The sequence below is a fragment of the Macrobrachium rosenbergii genome, chromosome 11 (assembly GCF_040412425.1).
Source record: "Macrobrachium rosenbergii isolate ZJJX-2024 chromosome 11, ASM4041242v1, whole genome shotgun sequence".
Classification (NCBI taxonomy): Eukaryota; Metazoa; Arthropoda; class Malacostraca; order Decapoda; family Palaemonidae; genus Macrobrachium; species Macrobrachium rosenbergii.
In genome coordinates this window covers 4,681,089-4,702,308 of record NC_089751.1, presented here as the reverse complement: position 1 = coordinate 4,702,308, position 21,220 = coordinate 4,681,089, and the positions used below count along the sequence as shown (strand labels likewise).

Sequence of the window (21,220 nt, the reverse complement as noted above, 5' to 3'; positions counted from 1 at the left end):
TTGAAAAGTTACTAAGCTATAAATAACATTTCTAGAATTGGGTTTTTATTTTTTTCCGGGTCTTGCGATTTTGTAATATTGTTGCTTCTCATACAACTGTAAGCATGTCAAGTAATTATATTTGTTTTTGTACAAAATTTGAATTACTTTTGGACTCGAAAAATATGACTGCAGAGTCTATTTTCACTGGTTGAAAGAGAGTCGGTAGTTCACGGAACCAGTAGTGGAGTTTAGGAAAGCCGTCTAAATTTTCCATTTATGGAGACCGCATTGTAATTTAATCGATACTAGAGCGACAAAACATTTTGAGCCAGCCATTGGGAAGTTAAAACGGAAGACTCACGGTAGGAAAGTTACAGTAAAAGAAAATGCCATTAATTTTGTAACATCTATTTAGAATAAAATTGCACATTTTTACAGAAATGAAAAAGCAAATAATCTTATTTACAGACATTAATAAAGCTCTTAAATACATATACACAGCAATAAATAGATATGAAACATGGAATGAATATGAAACTTTCAAAAGCGCTTTCAGATTATTTGGAAAGGCGGCCGTTGTCAAGATGCACAGAAGGAAGTTCTGTGCAGTCACTGGACACTGTTAAATCACTTGTCCCTTCCAAATACATTCACAAACTGTATTCATGCACTGACCGTCTACTTAATGTTTTGATTGAAAGAATACAAGCATGCTCTGAAGGCTTCAGAAAGACATTGTGCATCTTTGTTCACATAGAACAAAGGATGAAATATGGCACCATATATGAATATTCAAAGCTCAGTTTTCCTGAACATTGCAATTTAATATCTTTGACATCGTAAACTAACAAGCTAATGAGATCGTGATTTTCAAATAGAAAAAAAAAAATGATTTGCAATTAGTTCAGTATGAATGCCATGCTATCGAAGAATGAAAAAAAAAAAAGGATCCTTAACACTTATGCTTTGGTATCAACACAATGTGTCCTCTACACACAACATAGCTGACACACCGAAAGGCCTGGCCTTTGACTTGATGGAAGCTGGGTGCAGGGTTAACAGCAGTGCATAAATCTTGTGGCAATACTGATGTTGCGGTAGCTGGGGGATAAGGGTGGCAGGCAACTGTAATTTGCTTCTACAAAGGAACATAACCGAAATGTATATGTCTACACCAAAGCAGGACGTTACTGATATTAAATCTGTAGCAGAGGTGTTTTTAGATAATGCTGCACTTTAATTTCCAATTTCTGATCACGAATACAATTTTATATACAATGTGTGTGTGTATATATATATATATATATATATATATATATATATATATATATATATATATATATATATATAATCACCTCACATAATGCTGATTAATAAATTTCTAGTAGCCAACGTGGCAGCAAATATTGTATAGACAGGAACTCGTATAAATCCCCCAGACATACTCTATTTACCCTTTGCCAAGCTCATCATAACAGACTAGTAGTGACATCCCTGTCGCCTACATAGGCATTGCAGGTAAAACTCAGAAAATAATTTTGATCTCAAATGACAGGGGAAGTAATGGGTGAAGCATAGATATGGTCAGTGGGTGAGGCAGGAGCTAGTTTGGTGTTGGCGCTCCCTGAACGATCTAGAGAGACATGTGCATGTCGTCTTTCAGATCTCGAAGAGTTATCCACTTTAGGTGTGAGGGTATGAGCACCTGTGGCTAGGGCTGTTAAATTATAGCGAGGAGAAGGACGACCATTAAGCGCCGGCAGTCTCACAGGCCCCAGACTCGTGGGCCCACTGATGATGGGTGGCTGACGACCACTACCCCGATCAAGAGATTTGTTTCTTCTGGGAGAGGGTGTCACCATTTCGTAGTGATGGTGATCACTGTTTCCCTGTGCGAAACGTGGTGATCCCAGCAAACGAGCCGCTCGTGGGGCAGTTACCACACAACCATCCGGGGCGATGCGCTCCACTTCCGTGCCATCATCACCAGGAACATAACCAATGTTTTCAAAACTTGCAGCAGGTGCTGGACGGGGACTGTGTTGATCTAAACGAGGTGTCAACGTTGTGTACCCAGCTGTAGCGTATGTAACGCCACTGTAATCGACATAGTCATACGAGTTGTCATGCGGTGGTAGAAGGTCTAATCGTACTGGTTTTTGCTCCATGGGCTGGCAGTGGTCTACTGTGTAGTGATTTCCCTCTAAAGGCTTGATGGCAGCCCACAATGCACGTGACATGGAACGACTATCAAGCTGAGGGGCTGGGGCAGGGGCTGGCGCAGGATACAATACAGCTTCACATCTTTCAAGCCCCAGTGCCTTCTCTTTCTTGGCCAAGGCGTCATCGCTCATAGGCTTCATTTTACCCCTAGAAAAAAATACAATACATGTAGAAATACAGCATATCATGTGGAAAATGGCTAAACATTGTCAGGATAAATGGTGGAAAGCAATGCATCAATTGTCTCAAAATCCTACAGTACTAGGTTTTAGTTTTTTTATCTGACTATCCTGAAACGTTTAAATTTAATTTAAAAAAATTAAATTATAGCATAACACACATAAGATTAAATATTACTTTTATATGCAATGTTTTATCTGAATTGATATAAGGTCAATAAAGAAAAACTCACTAACAATAATTAAAACTTAACAAAAGACAGTATGGAAAAAGAAAGCGTCAACACAACTCATGATTTGTGCAATTATTGTAAGAGTGCATATGTATGCACAAGCAGTATACTATATACAATGAATCAATAAGTCTGTGTATTAATGTAGGTCATTTGCAGTTCTTACCATCTAGTATCTTTCTCCTTCAAAGCGCGAATGCGTAATTCTTCTTCTTCTTTTAAAGTGCTTTTTCCCATTTTTTATATATACACAAAGTCACTTAGTCTGAGAGCAATGTAAAATTCCATAAATCATACTTTCGACCACACACTTGTAAATTAAGCGAAATATACCATTAATGAATTTAGTGGAAAACTGTAAAATCTAAAATGTTCACAAGGAAATGTATAATTTATTTGGTTTGCTCCTGTAAACCTGATGATAACTGGAACCTATTCGCGGTAAAGGAAATCCCGTATATTTCAGCTTACGTTTCAACATGCAAATATAACTCGTAAGATTTCTTATACTATAACAAGAGAACAATGGACTGGCGACCAAAACGTGACTAATGGTCATTTTAAGAACCTTTCCCTTCCTGGTTCCAAGCGAGTATAACAGTTAGGACGTAAATGAGGCACTGCTTGCCTGATGCCTTGGGCCATGACTTCGAGTGAGTGTACATAAACCAGAGTAGTGGGAGTAGGAGCGAGGTAGGAGGCATAAACGAGGATTGAGACTAGTCATTACACAACTCATTAAGCCGGTGCGGAGAGTCCGGCAGCGGCATGAGGGCGGTGGCCGTTAATTAAGGGGTCCGCTTATCAGGGTGTCTGTCCGTCTTATCAGAGGCCACTCCGCTTTATCAACACCACGACTAATGAAGCGTCTCCGGGTTTGCCTTGTAGCGATCCAATCGAGCGTCTAAGTTCTCGAAACCTAAACAAAAGTCTGGGTGTTTGCTGCCGCATCAACTGACACATTTTAATCGAAATAACTAGAACTTGTTTCGGAGAAATATTCCCTTTTGTCAACCCCGGGACCCGTTTGCTTGTTCAACCCGATTCGTTTCCCAAGAAACGAGGTTTTCTTATCTAGGATCTTTTTGCTTCAAGTATAGCATTCGCGCTTGAGGCTTCCTGACTGTTGGCATGATTATGACAGCAAAATGTTCTGCAGCGAAAGAGCGAACGGGCTTACCTTTTTCTCACTATGAAATCGACCTCTCTACTATATCAAGACCCTGGGACTTGGTTTCGTCTTTCTTTGTTAAAAATATTTACGAAGTTTAACTTTTTGTCTCTCACAACATGCGTTGCACCTGGAGTTTATATTTGTGGCCAACTTGTGATTTCGCTTTCAGAATCGTGAACGAAGACAGTTTGTATTATGTCCTCACAAATAATTATAATTCTATAATTGTGTTTGTGAATTTTGAGAGAGAGAGAGAGAGAGAGAGAGAGAGAGAGAGAGAGAGAGAGAGAGAGAGAGAGAGAGAGAGAGAGAGAGAGAGAGAGATTAATATAAGTAATGAACCCACTCTCTGTACTTGAGGAATGCGATGGCAAGGATGATGCCCAGAAGTGTCGCCGCTACACAGGACGAGATTATGACGAGGAACCAGGTGTCATCAATTAAGGGACCTGTAAGTAAAACAATATAATTAGTTTAAAACATTAACCCTGCATCATGAGGATATATTTCATAGTAACGGGACACATGTCCAAAAAATGTATTTCTAATAAATTTTAGTCATATAGCCTACACCACCAAGTAAATTAAGATATGTATAAACGTTTTATAAAAAGCGCAGGCTTTATGAAAAGTCCTTTTATACTTATTTTTTAAAGGAAGTTATTTAACACTCTTGGGTAACTTGATTTTTTTATTTTATGTGATTTAGGCAAACCAAGCACCGAGAGTGAAAAGAGGCAGTTCGAGTGGATGGACAGCAAGATAAATAAAACCCAGAAAATAAATGGTGAAGTTTACGGACCTAAGGGTGGAACTGGGAGAAGACCCCACAGTTGCATTAAGATGTAATGGTTTGAGAGGTTGGATAGCAAGACTGAAGAAAGGAAAAAGGAATGAAGGTAAAGTATAAGGCTTAAGAGTAGATACAACTCAGAGCCGACGGGACGCTACCAACACTCTTAGCAATGCCAACTGTGCACCACGTGTGCACTAACGGCCGTAGCCCACTAAGGGGCACTCGTCAGTAGACCATAAGGAGAGCTGGTATGTTCAACTTGAAAATATAAAGCCGGGATGCACAAGAGTAAACATTTACACTTTAAAACCCCCACAAAAGCTAGATGTTTTTGTTACTATGGTATGAACACCTACATCCAAAAATCGATTCTTAGCCAGACTTGCAAGGACGTGCCCCTTAAACCACATGTAACATATCACCTAACTTCTTTTATATTATCACCAGGTAACTGTCAAGCAAATTCTCAAACCTAATTTTTCATAGCAACGAATCTTCGCCAGACAGTCTTAACCGAGAGTCCTGGAGATTATCTATAAAACGAAACCCCGTAGAAAACAAACGTGATAAGCCTTAGCGTGTAGCAGTTTCATGGCCGAACCAAATATCGTTTGACTTGACCAAAAAGGATCGCTTTAGAAGGGCTTTATCGGCTCTCTGAGGGATAAGGACGGACACGGGTGGAGCTCGCCAAAAGAACATGACAGCCTCCAGGAGAGAGGATTACGAGGAAGAGGGAGAGAAAAATAGACTTGCACTTAATAATAAAACTAATTCATGCATCGAGAATAGATGACCTGGAGGAAGGAGGAGGATAAAAGGTTAGGGGCAAATCATGAAGGGATTATATAGGATGGATGAAAAGCGAGATGAATTACGGACTGGTTTTAGAAACGGTGTTCAATACGTTCATGAAGAAAGAAGCAACCTGACTAACAAGAGGAGGGGGAAACATAATCCTTTTCCTCTTCCATTCACACACAAAAAAATTGATGGGGAGATACACAATCGAGTCTTTTCTGTCTCTTTTTCACTCTATACAGCTTAGGAGAATTCTCCTCACCCAATGGGGTCTTCGAACCACGATTAGTATTCAAAGAGCACCCGGTTCAACTTCTATACAAATAAGATTACAGACCGGCCCGCCCCGTCCACGCATACCAATGAAAACGCGAAACCATTGTTCTGGACAACAATCATATGTAATGGGGAAATATAACTGAGTACACCAAAGCAAAAAATTCTTAGACAAACCTCCAACTTGCGTGTGCTCATAACGTACCACAGAATTTTGCGAGAAAGCTTCTCCCAACATCAGAAGAAGATTGAAACTGTCCCTTCGATGTCGCGCAATGCTGCCATCTCATAAACTCGTAGAGAATCGAACCAACATCCAACTGATTGAAATTTATCCAGCCAAACGACCACATTGTATTCTCTCCACATGACTAACGATGTTATCATCAACATTCACACGGCCATCCAATTGGCAGAGCCGAGGGGAGGACGGAAGACATGAGAGAGCAACGGACAGCCATTCGTGATCATGACTGGTGTACATATTTTGCCGGTTTAATATTCTATTTCTTATTACAAGTAGTATAACAAAAACCTTCTTTGTACAACGTTACTTTTGAACGTTCTATTGATTGATCCACTGAAAATTTATTTGTGCATCTGACAAATATCTCTCTCTCTCTCACACACACACACACACACACACACACACACACACACACACACACACACACACACACACACACACACACACACACACACACACTATGGGAAGTTTAAAATATCATAAATCCAAACAAACATATATTGGCTGTACAACCCACATCCGTATAGTGTACATGTAAGCTGCTTCTCTTTCATCACTGGACCCCGAGCGAGAATCTGACACACACACATACATTGTAAACAGGCATACTGGAAACCACGAAGTTACTTTTCGACAGTGATCGACCGGTATGGTGATAAGGAGAGAGAGTGAATGCAACACTGGATGGGTTTGCAAAGAAGGGTTGGGTAGACACTACAGGGTGAAAGGGTCAGCTTCAGGCTCATCGCACACACACACGCACACACACACAGCTCTTTAATCCCTTCTCCCTGGAATTGGACACATCTTGAGAACAGACCTTTCCAAACCTGTCAATATGCTAAAATACACTATCGCACACTGAACTTGCGCCTATGAATAAATGATTACCGATTTTGTTCTTAACCATCATTTCAGCGTAAACATTTTCTTGTAAGTTTACTATAAAACCATCTCATAAAAGTGTATTTTTTAAACAGATAATCTGTTATTTTTCATAAATAACAAATGTCAGAATAAATGTATCTCGTTGTATGTACTAGGTAACTAGGCTATCGCTGGCAAGGCAAGTTACCCTAAGGAATGAAAGTGTACGTTCTAACCCCTTAGAGTTCTCAAAGCCTCCATCAAGGCGGTGTCACTATTCCACGGAAAACAAGCTGAAATTCTGACTTTTCTCTTCATAGACTTTGCACCGAAAAATGTTATGGAAAAGGAAGTAAATTTACCATTAAAATACTGGTTTAATTACTCAACCATTTCTGTATACAGTTTTACTGAGTAAACATCGGATAGCGGTGGTACACGTGTTTGTTCTACAGTAATTTAAAATTGGAAAATTATGGGAAATCAGGAAAGCAAATATATAACAATAGCATTTTAAACTAATTTTAAAACTAAATTCTGTAAACTGATTTTTATTACTGTCTGATATGTCCCCTCTTGAGTTAGTGCTGTATCCAACCGTTAAAATGAAAAGTCAAATATGTGAAAAGGGGCATATATGATAAAATGAAAAAAATCAAGTTAACAGAAGCGTTGGCTTTTCGTTAACCTTGGCAACTTTCAAGTGGACCGCCTCCCAAATTTAATCAAGTCCATAGGCTTATGAGCGTCAATATCGAGAGAGAAAATTGTTAAAATATTCACTTATTATAAAAATCATTAAACGTCCGTCGGTTGTTAATGGCAAGCGCGAATGCCGATTCTGAAGGCTTTTATCAAGTTCATCAACAAACAACAAAAAGCTTACTTCTCCATCCCTCTGCCTCTCGGAGAGAGAGAGAGAGAGAGAGAGAGAGAGAGAGAGAGAGAGAGAGAGAGAGAGAGAGAGGAGAGAGGAAACGAAGAATGGTGTCGGAAAAGACATCACTTTCCAGGCGCCGTTGCTCTTTACACGCACTGCTTCCCATCTGCGGTGTTCAAAGGAGACAAAAAAATCGAGAAATAAGCAGAGAGTAAGAGAGCATCTCCATGGCGTCGTTCCTACTTCTGCATTCTTCATCTGGAATCTTCACCTTTTCTCCGTCACCTCTGACAGTAAGGACACCTTGTTCGCACCTTCCTCTTTTGGTACAAAACAGATGGATACAACTCCTCGTTTCATCAGAGGCCGTTAAAAGGAAGACACACGCAGTTAGGTCTCAGCCCAGACACTACGAACACGCCAGTACTTTCCACAGATTTTGAAATGAGAAATGTGGAGCAGTTGCATCCCTTGCCCCGGCTTCTTAAAGAAGTATTCTTCTGCAGTAAATCACGCTCATAAGGCACCATGGAAGGAAGGGGTTGGCGTCTCTCATACCGACGTGCGGCTATCTCCTGACAGGCGTTGAATAAGGCGCTTACGTATCTACTGCTACACCTTGTTATTAAGGGAGGAAACGGTACGGTAATGATACGAGATATCACCTTTAAATCATACTCTATGGGGCGGAGGCAGAGGTTAAGAAGGCATTTACTCTAACCCTGGTGATTCTGTGCTACGGGTTTTATCCTCTGATTGCCAGAGTAGAGGAAGAGATGACCATCCAGCCCCAAGAAAGAGAGCGCGCGAGAGAGCGGCATAATGATGAAATTCTCGGGAATGATTCATCGCTGATTGTACGAAAGCGAGAGAAGATATCGCGCGTTACATATTCTGAGAGAGAGAGAGAGAGAGAGAGAGAGAGAGAGAGAGAGAGAGAGATTAAAACCACCCGGGAATGCAGCTAACGCCCTACCCACATATAACCCGTACCTTACTAGGTGTATGTTTGAGAGGCGCCATCATACGCAAACGTAAAAAGATAATGCGGAAAAGGGCCAAGAAGACGGGAAAACCAACTGGGGACAAGGAAGAATTTAATTTTAATGGGGAAAGAACGTAAAGATATGGCGATTTAATTACTCACTCAAGAGAGTAATTATAGTATGATAAAAAAACATCGACATTTAACATCACCAAAATACACCTGTAAGCATACATAATGGGCTATATATTTATGCTAATTGAAATGTTTACCAATAAACTATACTCGCCCATGTCAGGTGTGCAGAATTTGGATATTAGAAGCGTCAACAATATCTGGAAAAAAACTGCTTCTTAGGCCATCAAGACAACATTCGCTCTCCATCCTAAGCGAAGACAAGTTGTGCTCGCGATGGACATGACGAGATATCCCAATGTAAACAACCACGGCAAGCCGCCGAGATGATTTAAACGCCTATTGTCGCTAGCCGTTGATATATTTACCCTAAAGCGACATCCCTCGACAATCTTTACAAACGGAAATTCGGGAGAGCTCCGAGTTTAATGAACAGCTTCTTCTTGTGGGATGAGGATTCCCGTCGAAGCCCTCCCTTTTCGGAGGTATATATATATTTACAAGGAACACTGCATACTCACATCTATTGTTTTTTCTCGCTCTTGCTCTCCCGCTAGGTTCAATTCGCAGCAATCATCTAACAACTACGTACATAATTCGGTGCTTAGAGGAATACCTGATTTTAAGAACGTGCCCACACATCGCTCCTTTTCCGCTAAACGCGCAACCATCACGTTACGAGAGAGAGAGAGAGAGAGAGAGAGAGAGAGAGAGAGAGAGAGAGAGAGAGAGAGAGAGAGAGAGAGAGAGAAGCCAGCAAAGGCGAAAGACTATCAGAAAGGGGTGGCTGACAGTAACATACCAATCGGAAAAGCTTGATAGATTTTCAGTTTACCATGTGAAACATGACATTAGGTCTGATTAAAGGACAAGTGTCAGCTAAAGATTCATATTCAAATGGGGAAACGAAGTCGATCAAAAGCACACAAACAAATGTAAAACCTTAAAAAGTCTTATGGGTTACTTCAAAAGGACTTATCTGGGGTACACCTTACAAAGCATCATTAAGGCTTCCAGGAAGGCAACAGTAAACATGGGACAAGGACCAACAGGTAGCCCAGCGATGGGTCACTGGATACCCTCATTTACTCACAGGTGTAAATCCTTGCTAGGGGAATTTAAGGTCGGTGGATGCTGTTCGTTGGTTAAGCCCTACCATACAGTATGTGGAGGGAGAGAGAGAGAGAGAGAGAGAGAGAGAGAGAGAGAGAGAGAGAGAGAGAGAGAGAGAGAGTGCCGGAGGGGATTCCTATAGTTGGATAATGAAAACAAAACACTGATAAGAAATCGTAACATAATAAGGCCAAGACGAAAAATTTAGTAAAACTATAACAAACTGGTCCCTAAAGATTTCTACATCGCTGTGTTTAGGAATGTAAACAAGGCACACTATGTATTATACATAATAAACAAAAAAATGCACGAGTGTACTATTTGTTCTAGGATTTATTTCCACTATCAACATTCCAACAATTACGAGCATTTGCAGACGAAACTATAGGACAAAATGGAAACTGCAAGTTCTTGAAAGGCCTTGCAAAGAGATCTGGTATGGGAAAACGTACAACATCCACAAAACATTATGACGCTGTACACAAAATTTACAGGAATGACAACTTTAGGGCCAGGTAACCAATGCAACTCAGAACTAAGCACAATCAGCACTGCTTCAAGTTCAAAAGGAAACCAGGAGACAATAACAGGCGCCGCAGACAACAAGCACACACACCTAGAAATGCTGTTATGAAGAATCGTACGAAACTTGTAATTTTGCATCGTAAATACTGCAACAAAGAAAAAAAAGTGTTGATCAGTAATAATGACAGCAAGCAAAGAAGGTCATGTGAACCTCTAAATGAATCAGGAGTTTTTCCTCTTTTATTTTTAAGCATAAGTTTCTGAAACGAATTCTTGGTGCAGGGATGACTTGCGATGGCCGGTAAGTGAAGGGTTAACGGGAGCGTCATTCTGAATATATTTATATTTCAAACATAACTGCCTTGTTTTCTACAGTACATAAATACCTTTTTAAGGTTCTGGGTATATATATTCTGGGTGTATGTGTGTGTGTGTGTGTGTATATATATATATATATATATATATACATATATATATATATATATATATATATATATATATATATATATATATATATATATATATATATATATATATATATATATATACACACTCACACACATATATACAGGCTATGCGCGGGCGCGTCTAGACTGCCACACAAAACCTCAAATATCTCCCGGGGGAGCGGCATGGTCCAGGTCTCATGAAGTTAATAGAGGCATCATCGGTATCGGAGCACATCACAAATTACACCGTTGCCCAAAATAGACTGCCTTGGTTCATCAGATAAGATGGAGGAACCACAGCCGACACATTTAACACCCCCAATCTCTCCCTCCCGCTTTATTCCTCCTATGATCGAATACCCACAATTCCAACAACCACAAACCCCCTTCCTAAATACAAGTCCCTCTTCCCCCTTCCCCGCGTGCAGCCTCTCCCCAAAACAACTACTTAATTCTGAACTCCCCCTAAACGCACACCCCATCTACGTGTAATTACCCGCTTCCCCCGCCTCCATCTGGGCTCTCTCTAACATTCCCCATCCCTTTGCAACGTCGGTCCAAGGTCGCAATGAGTACCTGGAAATCACCCTGGCAATATTCAGGTGCTTCTAAAAGGTAAAGGCTACGTTCCTTGCTACTTCTTATTCGGGGATGAAACGCGATGTAGCAGCTGAGTTGAGTAAGGTTTCGGTATATTTAGAAACCAGGTCACAGGAAGTCTATCAACATCACACAGCTTTGAGATCCTAACAAAATCCATCAGCCACCTACATACTCTTCCAAGAAACTTTCACACCTTGGAAGCAATAATACAAAGTTATATTGTTCAAATAATGCGTCAAAACTCTTAAACGTATTCGTAGGTTAGTGCTGATTAATTGAAAAAGAAACATAATTGCATTACACTACAATATACTCACGAAAACAATTCACGAGCACACAAAAGAGAAAAACAAAGCGTGCTGAAAATCTATTCATGTAATCTTCTGTTACCTTTAAAAAAGGGAAAGCGCAAAAATTCACACCAACAGAAACATGACAATACTGGAATCATAAATATTGCAACGATAACGAAAATCAACAAAATGAATCTGTACAATCCTCAAATATTTCTGTGACATACTTTCATATTAGGGATGCTTTAATAATTGTGCTGCTATCCTTATACACCTAATCCAGACCCATTACCAGTAAACTATCTGAAAACGAACCTAATCTTTCATGTACATGTCCAACTGTTAATTAGTGTGTATTTTCAGAATGTCAGTATCTGGCTGAAAATGACTATTTCGAGAGATCTGAATCAAAGGAATTCGTTCTTATCGAGACAATCATTAACCTTTAAGGATGCGAAAGTAGGATATCAAGGGTATAAAGACCACTTCGATAAACAAGGTGTTTTTTTGAGTAAATAAACCCATTAATTGAACGGGTTCTGTAAGGAAATGGGAAGGGGTGGGGGAGGGGGAGGGATTTGAAATCATTGATTTCGTAAAAGGAATGAAGGACTGTAGTAAATAACAGTTATGAGAGAGAGAGAGAGAGAGAGAATGGGTGTGGTAACTAGTGGTAGTCCAGTACAGTAGGTTGAGGAAATGGACGAACGGCAGTAGAGCGAGAAAGTTAGATACAGAGCATTTTTTTTCCCAGGCAATACCCTTCGCTTACAGCTGGGGACTGGGACTTTCACTATCACGATTAAAGAGAACATTGTGGAGAGAAGACAGTAAGGACAGGGTATCCCAAAATTAGTGAAAATCATTAACTATTCATAGGAAAAATCTATAAAAGCTAAGTTGAAACTATGCTGGACAATGAGAGGCTATGTGCATGGAGTGTTATAATTGCTGTCCCCCGCAAATGAAAATTTAATAACTTGCTCAATATTACTACAAAAACCTTTGATAATGATGATAATAATAATATTAAGTGTAACACATGAAAAACTGGCTACAATAATTTTAAGAACGTGTTGCATCTAGGTTTACTTTGACTGGCAGATTCTCTCTCTCTCTCTCTCTCTCTCTCTCTCTCTCTCTCTCTCTCTCTCTCAAAAAAGCTCGTGTTTCAGAGTAGGGCCCCGGGCGCCACGTCTCTTCTCTCAAGCCAAGATGCCCCAAACCCTTAGGTAGGATACAACTTCATTTAAGAACCCCTTTTTTTTCATTTTCATAAGTAGGCTACAAGACAACCGCTCCACCTACAAGGCCTGGGTATGGGCAGGCGTATCGAGTAAAACTTTCGTATCGAATTACCAACGGAATGCAAGCATTGGTTAAATTAGGGAGATCAAAGTGGCAAAACAAAAGCTAAGAGGAAAACAAGAAAAATAAATTGGTATTAGGTATCCTGGCAGAGGAATCACTAAACCTCGTTTAAGTGAACTGGACCCAAGCGACCTTAGCATTACCTTTGTCATTAAGTTTACAGCTCAATCGGCGGACTACGGTTCGACAGGAACGCTTAACATGTTAGAGAATGATCTATCACTGTCTTAGCGGCGTATAACACGATCGGGCCCACGAAGACGATCTTGGGGAACAGGTATACGCAATCCCAGGTGGGCTCCACACCCTCCTTTCGCTCTCAGACTTCGACAAGAGCGCCTGATCTCGCCGCCGCCCAGAGAGAGAGAGAGAGAGAGAGAGAGAGAGAGAGAGAGAGAGAGAGAGAGAGAGAGAGAGAGAGAGAGAGAGAGAGTCTGTCTTTCATTAGGTTTTGTCCTGCATATATTCGTGCTAGGCTATAAATGGTTCCTTCCATTAGAACGTTACTGACTTTGTTCCGTTTGATTTACCCAAAGCATCTGATGCCAACTTCAACAAGCACACATTTTACTTATGGTCACATTGTACTATCACAAAGACCGTTGCTATGCACGTTAGCATTACTGTGAAATTACAATATTGTGATAAACTCTTCTTAATTACATAACTAAACACTTTGTATCTACATACTAACCCCACTATGACTGATTTCTTTGTAATAAACTTCGGCATGAACCCTTTGTACCCAATAACTTAGTTACGTAAAAACATTTGTAGGATAGTTATATCAACATGAACCTTTTACTTTAACATTATCTTAATAATTGAAGGACATAACTGAGATTCAGAACATTACAGGGAATTACCATATTCCATAAAATCAATCCCATATCATTTAGGCTACACTTTTATTTATATTCCATAAATTTAATCCCTTCGTAATTTACATTACTATATTCCATAAAACTAATCTCATAGACGGTTACAACAGATTCCCATCGCTCTCGTTACATCTCTAAATCATTATTTATATAACAAATGCCAGTGTTATTGTTCTCAATTTATATCAGAAGGGTCGACAAACCTGTCTCCTCCAACACTAAAACAATCATATCCAATCACCGACTATAGTTTGGGATGATTTCTGATATCCCTAATTACCAATATGAAAAGTAACGACCTGAAGTTCTTTGGTGTTTCGTTAATTACCTAAACTAACAAAAACAACCTCATGAGATGCAGGACACAGGCCTTGACTGAAACGAACGACATCCGGGGTAACGTTTTATTTATTAGAGAAAAATCGCCATAAACTATACCCAACTAATAACTTCAAAGGGGTTGAGTGACAACCCTGAGTTTCACTATTACATAAATATATGCAGCTTAAATAATCTAATAAAAATCTACTTCTAGGCCATAGGCAAAGTGGGAAATTAGACAAACTGTTAGCAACACTAGACTTAATTACCAACCAAAATTACTATTCGTCTTGACATTATGAATATCACTCTACTGTACTTGCAAACCTAACTTTTAATAAGTCATTATTAAAGGGAGGCAGAAAATCCAAAGTCTGGAAAATCCGAAACTTACCTTCGGAATGATTTTGCGGTGCCATAAGAGAGCGAGTGGAATGACCGACGATAAAAAAAATATGATATTCAGCATTACTTCGACAGTGCACAGAAAGAAAAGTAATCAAGATTCTGTACATCAAAAACCCGGCCTATGCTGAATAACTTATGCTTAAGAATAAAATAATACAAATGAATCTTGGCCAAATCCAATTAATTTTCTGCTTTAGGCAAAAATGATTAGGGGAGGAACGACAACTAAGGACAGCCAGCTGCTCTTAGGGTCAGAACGAATTCATTTATCAGGTAGGCAATGCTATCCATACAGCAATGATGAAAATGGTAGTAGTAGTAGTAGTGGTAGTAGTAGTAGTAGTGGTGGTGGTCTTAAAAAAATAAATCAACAGAAATTCGTATTGCTTTTACTACAAAAAAGGAACACAGTGCGATGAATAACACTAAAAATATTAACTATGATAACAGCCTGTGAAATCTCCGCTGCATATGAAGTCAAGATTAATGTTACTCTTAGCCAGGCAAATATAGTTCACTTATCTATAGCAACAATTTTCTTCTAACAGGATAGCACCCTACCAACGCTATAGCGCTAACAAGAAGCAAAAGCAAGTCTAAAAACTATCACTGGTGGGCAAGCTGTTACCTCAGCGGCACACACTCCCAAACCGTAACGCTTTTATAATGCCAAAACGCTCTCTGAAAAACTCTATAGCCGCCTTAGAGTATCTCTATGCAATGTATACGGCTGCGCCTTTCTTGTTGGGAGGGGGAAGGCTGGGTCTGTCAGGGCATGTGGGGAAGGGGGGGCAAGGAAAGAATTTGAAGGTTCAATAAATCCACTTGGAATAAATCAGTGCGCGGGGAAGCATTCGAGATCGCCGATGAAAATTCTGGCAAGGAATACATCGATCGTAAAGCTTTGCCCGGAGATATGCAATCTCTAAAGGTTTGGCAAAGGTGAGGAGGGTTTTTGCAAAGTAAATGCGTTTAATATCGTTCTAAATTATAATAGTTTTGATCATAGCAACAAACTGGAGAGAACGTTTAATACTACTCTCAATTTGATGAGTGACAAAATACTTCTGTATTCATACAAGTTATTCAAAAATTAAGAGAAGAAACAAGATCAGGCTGGAGGCAAAAAAACCTCGGCAATTACAATACCTCAAAATCTTTCCACAAGCAACAAAATATTGAATCAAATCCACATCCCCCGTCAGGAACTACGGAGTTTAATTAACAACGTGGTTCTTGCGTTCAGAAACAACGCTAAATCGCGCAGTATCCCTTGAACTTCACACTGAAGAACTATCTAAGGAAAGAAATCCCAACCCCTTCTCAAGCCTCAGTACCCTGAAAGGAATTGTGTATTTAATGGGCCGGCTTCTCCGAGTCTCGATTCTGCTGGCTCTCCTTTAAACATACATCATGGCTGAGCGAAATGATAATAATAAGCGATAAGGAAAGACTACTACTCCAGATGTAGCGATCTCTCGCGGTCTTTGGTCAAACATCTCGCCCACGGTGGCCATCTTGGCTCGATAGTAACCTTTGTTGCTATTAGCCCGAGTTCGTTCTGCTATTAACCCGGTCGGCCCACCATCTGCATATCAATACCTGCCACCTCTTACCCCAGGGGGATGCCCCTTCAACCTCCCCAACCCAACGACTACCTCTCGAACCCCGCTCCCTGACATCACCCGCCACCCATCATAAGGGGAAAGCGATTAACGAGCCTTCATATACGAACCACTGACGCCATCCGGCTAACACTGAAAAAACCACAAACAATACAAATTCGGAGCTTTGTAAATAAAGCCCCAAACTAATATGATGGATGAATTTGGACGATTAGGCATAAGCCGTTAAGTTGAACGCATGAGTTGCTGCAGTTATCTTATCACAAACCCTAACTTTAATTCTTTTCGCCATGTAAACGGAAAGTATATCGAAACGCAGACAAAATAATGAAGGCGGTACACACCTTTAAAAGATAAGATATTAAAATGTCACTTGTAGATGTCACATATGTCAGAAATGATTAGGCCTATATTGGTATCTGAAGCAAACACTGAAAAAACCAACGGCACAAGAGGAAAACTATTTGAATGAATAATTTGGTTTTAGTTTAAAAACGATTCTTATTAGCCTGAGTGGAATATGCTAATTTTAAACGAAAAAATATATCCTTTATTGCCTTTGTAGACTGGGTCATTCACTGCAATCTTCTGACCATGGTTATTTGGAAGCACTGAAAAGGACATGGCAAAAGGGTTGAAGTTTGAAAACAGCTAATCAAATAAATAATAAGCGGGAACTAATTAATCAAAAGACATCAAATTTAAATTTACGTTAAGACATAAAATCCTTTTTAAGTTCACAATTTTAAAATACAAGAGAGAGAGAGAGAGAGAGAGAGAGAGAGAGAGAGAGAGAGAGAGAGAGAGAGAGAGAGAGAGAGAGAGAGAGAGAGATATGGACCTTTTCAGCGAACCAGGTACAAAGAGGAGTTGGAGTATTACCCAGACAGAGCCACCAGCCAGCCACGAGGCCACGCAGGCGCAGCAGCAGCAGCAGCCTATGCGAAAGGGTCAGCCAAAAGGTCAAGCGTGTTACGATGGACAGCTAATCCTTTGTTAATGAATCTGGCGCTGTAGTCGGAATGCACCGTATGCAAATTCGCCCGTTTTGCTCATTTCAAAACAAAAGCCTCTTACCGATTCTCCCCGTACCTCCTCCCACCACACCAGGAGTCGGGATCATTCCGACCGGAGTTCCTCATTTCAAAGCAACGCCCGGCAGAAACACACGAGGGTCTTCTGGATGTCTGTGCTTTTGTCTACAACTTATGAGACCAGGAGAACTGTGGTGGATCGATCCCATAATAATCTATTTAAAATACAAATAGACTATGTAACAGAATGAAACTCCGAGGTCATGTATGCGATAAGTACATTAAGTACATACCAGACACGTAACGTAGTAGAAAAATAAACATTGCAGATGAAGTGCGTTTAGGAGTAGAATATAGCATTAAATCATGATTAGCACCAAATTCTTGCAAATATACACTGCCGCGAACAAGAGTATTCCAGAACGAAAGGCAACAGTACGGGCCATTCATCCGGTTCTAAACTGTTTAATTTCCTGGAAAGTAATTCTCCGTCTTCCTTCCAATCAGAACTACTTCCTAAAAACCTTATGCAACGCCAGGAGATCGAAACATGGTGTGGACGCTTGCTACCCCTCCCCCCAACCCTAAAATTATTTTTTCAACTTGCTCTCTAGCCCTGAGAGAGAGAGAGAGAGAGAGAGAGAGAGAGAGAGAGAGAGAGAGAGAGAGAGAGAGAGAGAGAGTTTATCTAGTAGTGTTATTAGGCCCGTCAGTTTTGGTAACATACAAAATGTCACCGTTTACATCTCTCTCACACACACACGCTACGTGCATTTTATTCAGCACTTCATTAATCCTCTGCATGGACACTCGCCATTAGTGCCGCTTGGAAACGAAACGAGCAAATATACAGAGCGAAGGTTCTGGACTGCGTGCCCATATTTTTACCCTGGTCATAACTGCCACTCCACACGCACCTTGTAAATGACTTCTTTTCCCCGCTTTCACTCGTGACCGTCGGCGCAAGAACTGCTTGCATGCATAATTTACACTCGAAGCTACATGTACCAATAGATATGCCGTGACATCTTTGTTCTCTTAAGAGCTTCGTTTTCCCGTAATTTAACAGAGACAAACTTCCACTACTCATGCAGTCCTCGAAAGATATTAACAGGACAAAGGCTTGGAACCAAATGAGAAGCCAAGTTGGTACCACTGGATTACGGTTCCAATATAATCAATGGCAAAAATAGTTCCTTGGCCATTTCATCAATATTACCCTGGAGTCATGACTGCACATCATTTCGTTTAGGTAAATCATTGTGTGTGTGTGTATAGGCTATATATATATATATATATATATATATATATATATATATATATATATATATATATATATATATATATATAATATATATATATATATATATATATATATATATATATATATATATATATATATATATATATATATATATATATATATATATATATATATATTGCCCACTTCGCTACGATGGTGAGGATGGGTCTATTCCAGCTCTGATAAATCAATCTGAATTCGACAGGTAGGCTATATGTACTATGTACGGGGGACAATCGATTTTTATCGTTCTCGTGGTCAGGTCAGCAACGTGACCTCGTTCTAATAATAGTACGCGGGTTCGTTTCCCGCTACCGGACAACATAACTGCTTCAAATTTCTTCCACTTGGATCTTAAGGCTTTGTAGTGAAAAGCGTATCCAAAACAGCGCGAAGAATTCGAAAGTTAAGAGGGCATTATGGATACTACAATTACATTAGGCTACGCATATTGTCTTTTACTGTAATCCAGCATCATACTGTGAAGATAAAAAAGGCCCATAAAAACACTGCATACACGATGCAACCATATAATTCGGAAACTTGTTCGCGTGTAAAATATGGACAAATGATGTGTGACAGGAGTAGGCTACATATAAAGCTTATGCAAAGGAATAACCTATTTTCTATCCATCCACCCGGGTCAACGGTCACCTACATAGGATACCACCAAAGTCACACTGCCACACCTGCCTAAACATACATTTAACATGAAAAATTACAAAATCGACACAATAATGACAATTTCAAATCCCGTCCTTTTAACCTGAATGCCAAGTCTATTGTCTCAATTTCGCAAACATTGGTTAATAACGGAGGGCGGAACCATTAAGCTCCTTTCAACTAAAATAAGAATCCTGTTTGATTCCAAAATTCCATGAACCATTCCCATGTCACTGACGAAATGGTTACACAAAACTGTATACATAATTGAAATAAAGTACTGCATGCTCAACGCCAAGTGGTTCTAGTTCTGATGCTCTGCCTTCCTAGTGCAAAGTCTCCTATTCTAGATCTGTGCTATTTGTGTAATGCAATGGGTAATGACGTCATCTTCCTCCACCACTCTATTCTGAAGTGGGCTATCGTTTTCACTGATCATTTGGCATAAACATTTCGTATTGTCTATATGTCACGTTGTTTTTCATCTATTTATTTATTTATTTTTTGCTTTCAGTGTACTCAAAATATAGTTCTTTCTCCTCAAACAAGACAGGAAAACGCATATTGTAAATGTTTAATTTCCAGTCTTTTTTAGATGAAAGAAAAAAACTTCTCTTATAACAGACAATTTAAAGATAACCCACCAACTGTTAAAATACATAACAAAAAATTTCTAATTTTCATAACAACAAAACTAAGATTCAAAAGTTTTTGGGCAGACATTATAACTATCTTCAACTAAGTAAGCGTCCAAACAAACTGTTCTTTTTAAAATGCACCCATCAGGCCGGGAGGAAATAAGAATTGAAAGGCCACAACAAGTAACAACCTAACACCAATTCTGGAAACCATCACGGTATTGATAGTCAAACTGTTTACGAAATAATGGCGGGGGGAACGGGACAGCGCAGCGTCATGCAAAATGTAAACAAGTGCGGGACCTCTGACTGACGGGTCGAGCCATCATGATTGTGGGCGGAGCCAAAGACCCAGTCAAGGCACTGCTGACGGCAATTCCCTCCCAGCGATCAGCTGATAAATTCTTGGCCTGCGAACCTTCTTTGTAGAACCTCCAGTAATTTTTAATATTGTTCTCAAAAGAATTCATGTATGATGGTAAATGAAATCTGCAATTGACGATAACGATGACAATATCCGGACTCGTGCTGAAGCTTGGGCCTATTTTTGACGATGTTAACATTCATTGGGAAATACATATTGTTAAACCGATTAAATTTACTTACGTTCAAAATCACATAAACTGATAGACCGACTTACTTTCTGGGTCTCAATCTCAATATAATTGTATCAATGCAAATTTCTTAAATGAACCAGAATTTCATTTTATGAATTACCTTTCACTTAGTTTAACATTTACAAGATTGTTTTATTATTAATTTAAACAGCCTTATTGAGCAATCTGCCAATTCTAAGTTCCACCAGTAATTATACTGAACTTGTTGACAATGCAGAATGACTAAAATAATATTACCAATAAAAAAATCACCATCTAATTAAAACAATCTGGGATATTAAATCAATTCAATAGAGGGGACATTTGCGTACACGAGATGATTATATATAATAAGACAATGCAAATTTTAAGCAATGAACTGCAAATCTTAAGGTGCACGTAAGTTGCGCACGGTATTTCCGCAGGCGGCGGCCAGCTAAAAAGCCGATGATGACATTTCGACGGGGATACATCATAACCCAAGGTCTATAGACCTTGTCATAACCTAACCTTAAAAATGGGCGCCGTGCCCTGACCTAAAAGGACACCTATCCCCCAAAGTGACGTCATGCACAACAGAACATGAGCGTAATACAGTATTACTGTTCATGTGTATACC

At 39.7% G+C, this 21,220-nt stretch overlaps 1 protein-coding gene across 2 annotated transcripts in view; it reads right to left on the bottom strand.

Moving 5' to 3' along the window:
* Window positions 1–374: 374 nt before the first annotated feature.
* The window catches only part of LOC136843093 (uncharacterized), a 465,473-nt gene continuing 444,627 nt past the window's right edge, over window positions 375–21,220 (bottom strand). Inside the window, exons 5-6 of one of the 2 annotated variants that reach the window (XM_067111074.1) lie at window positions 4,147–4,240; window positions 375–2,352 (exon numbers count right to left, since the gene is read on the bottom strand). In XM_067111074.1, the coding sequence (XP_066967175.1) occupies window positions 1,527–2,352; window positions 4,147–4,240 (920 nt within the window). In that variant the 3' untranslated portion in view covers window positions 375–1,526. Of the gene's footprint in view, window positions 2,353–4,137; window positions 4,241–21,220 lie in introns of both variants that reach the window. The other variant, XM_067111073.1, reaches the window with a different exon arrangement.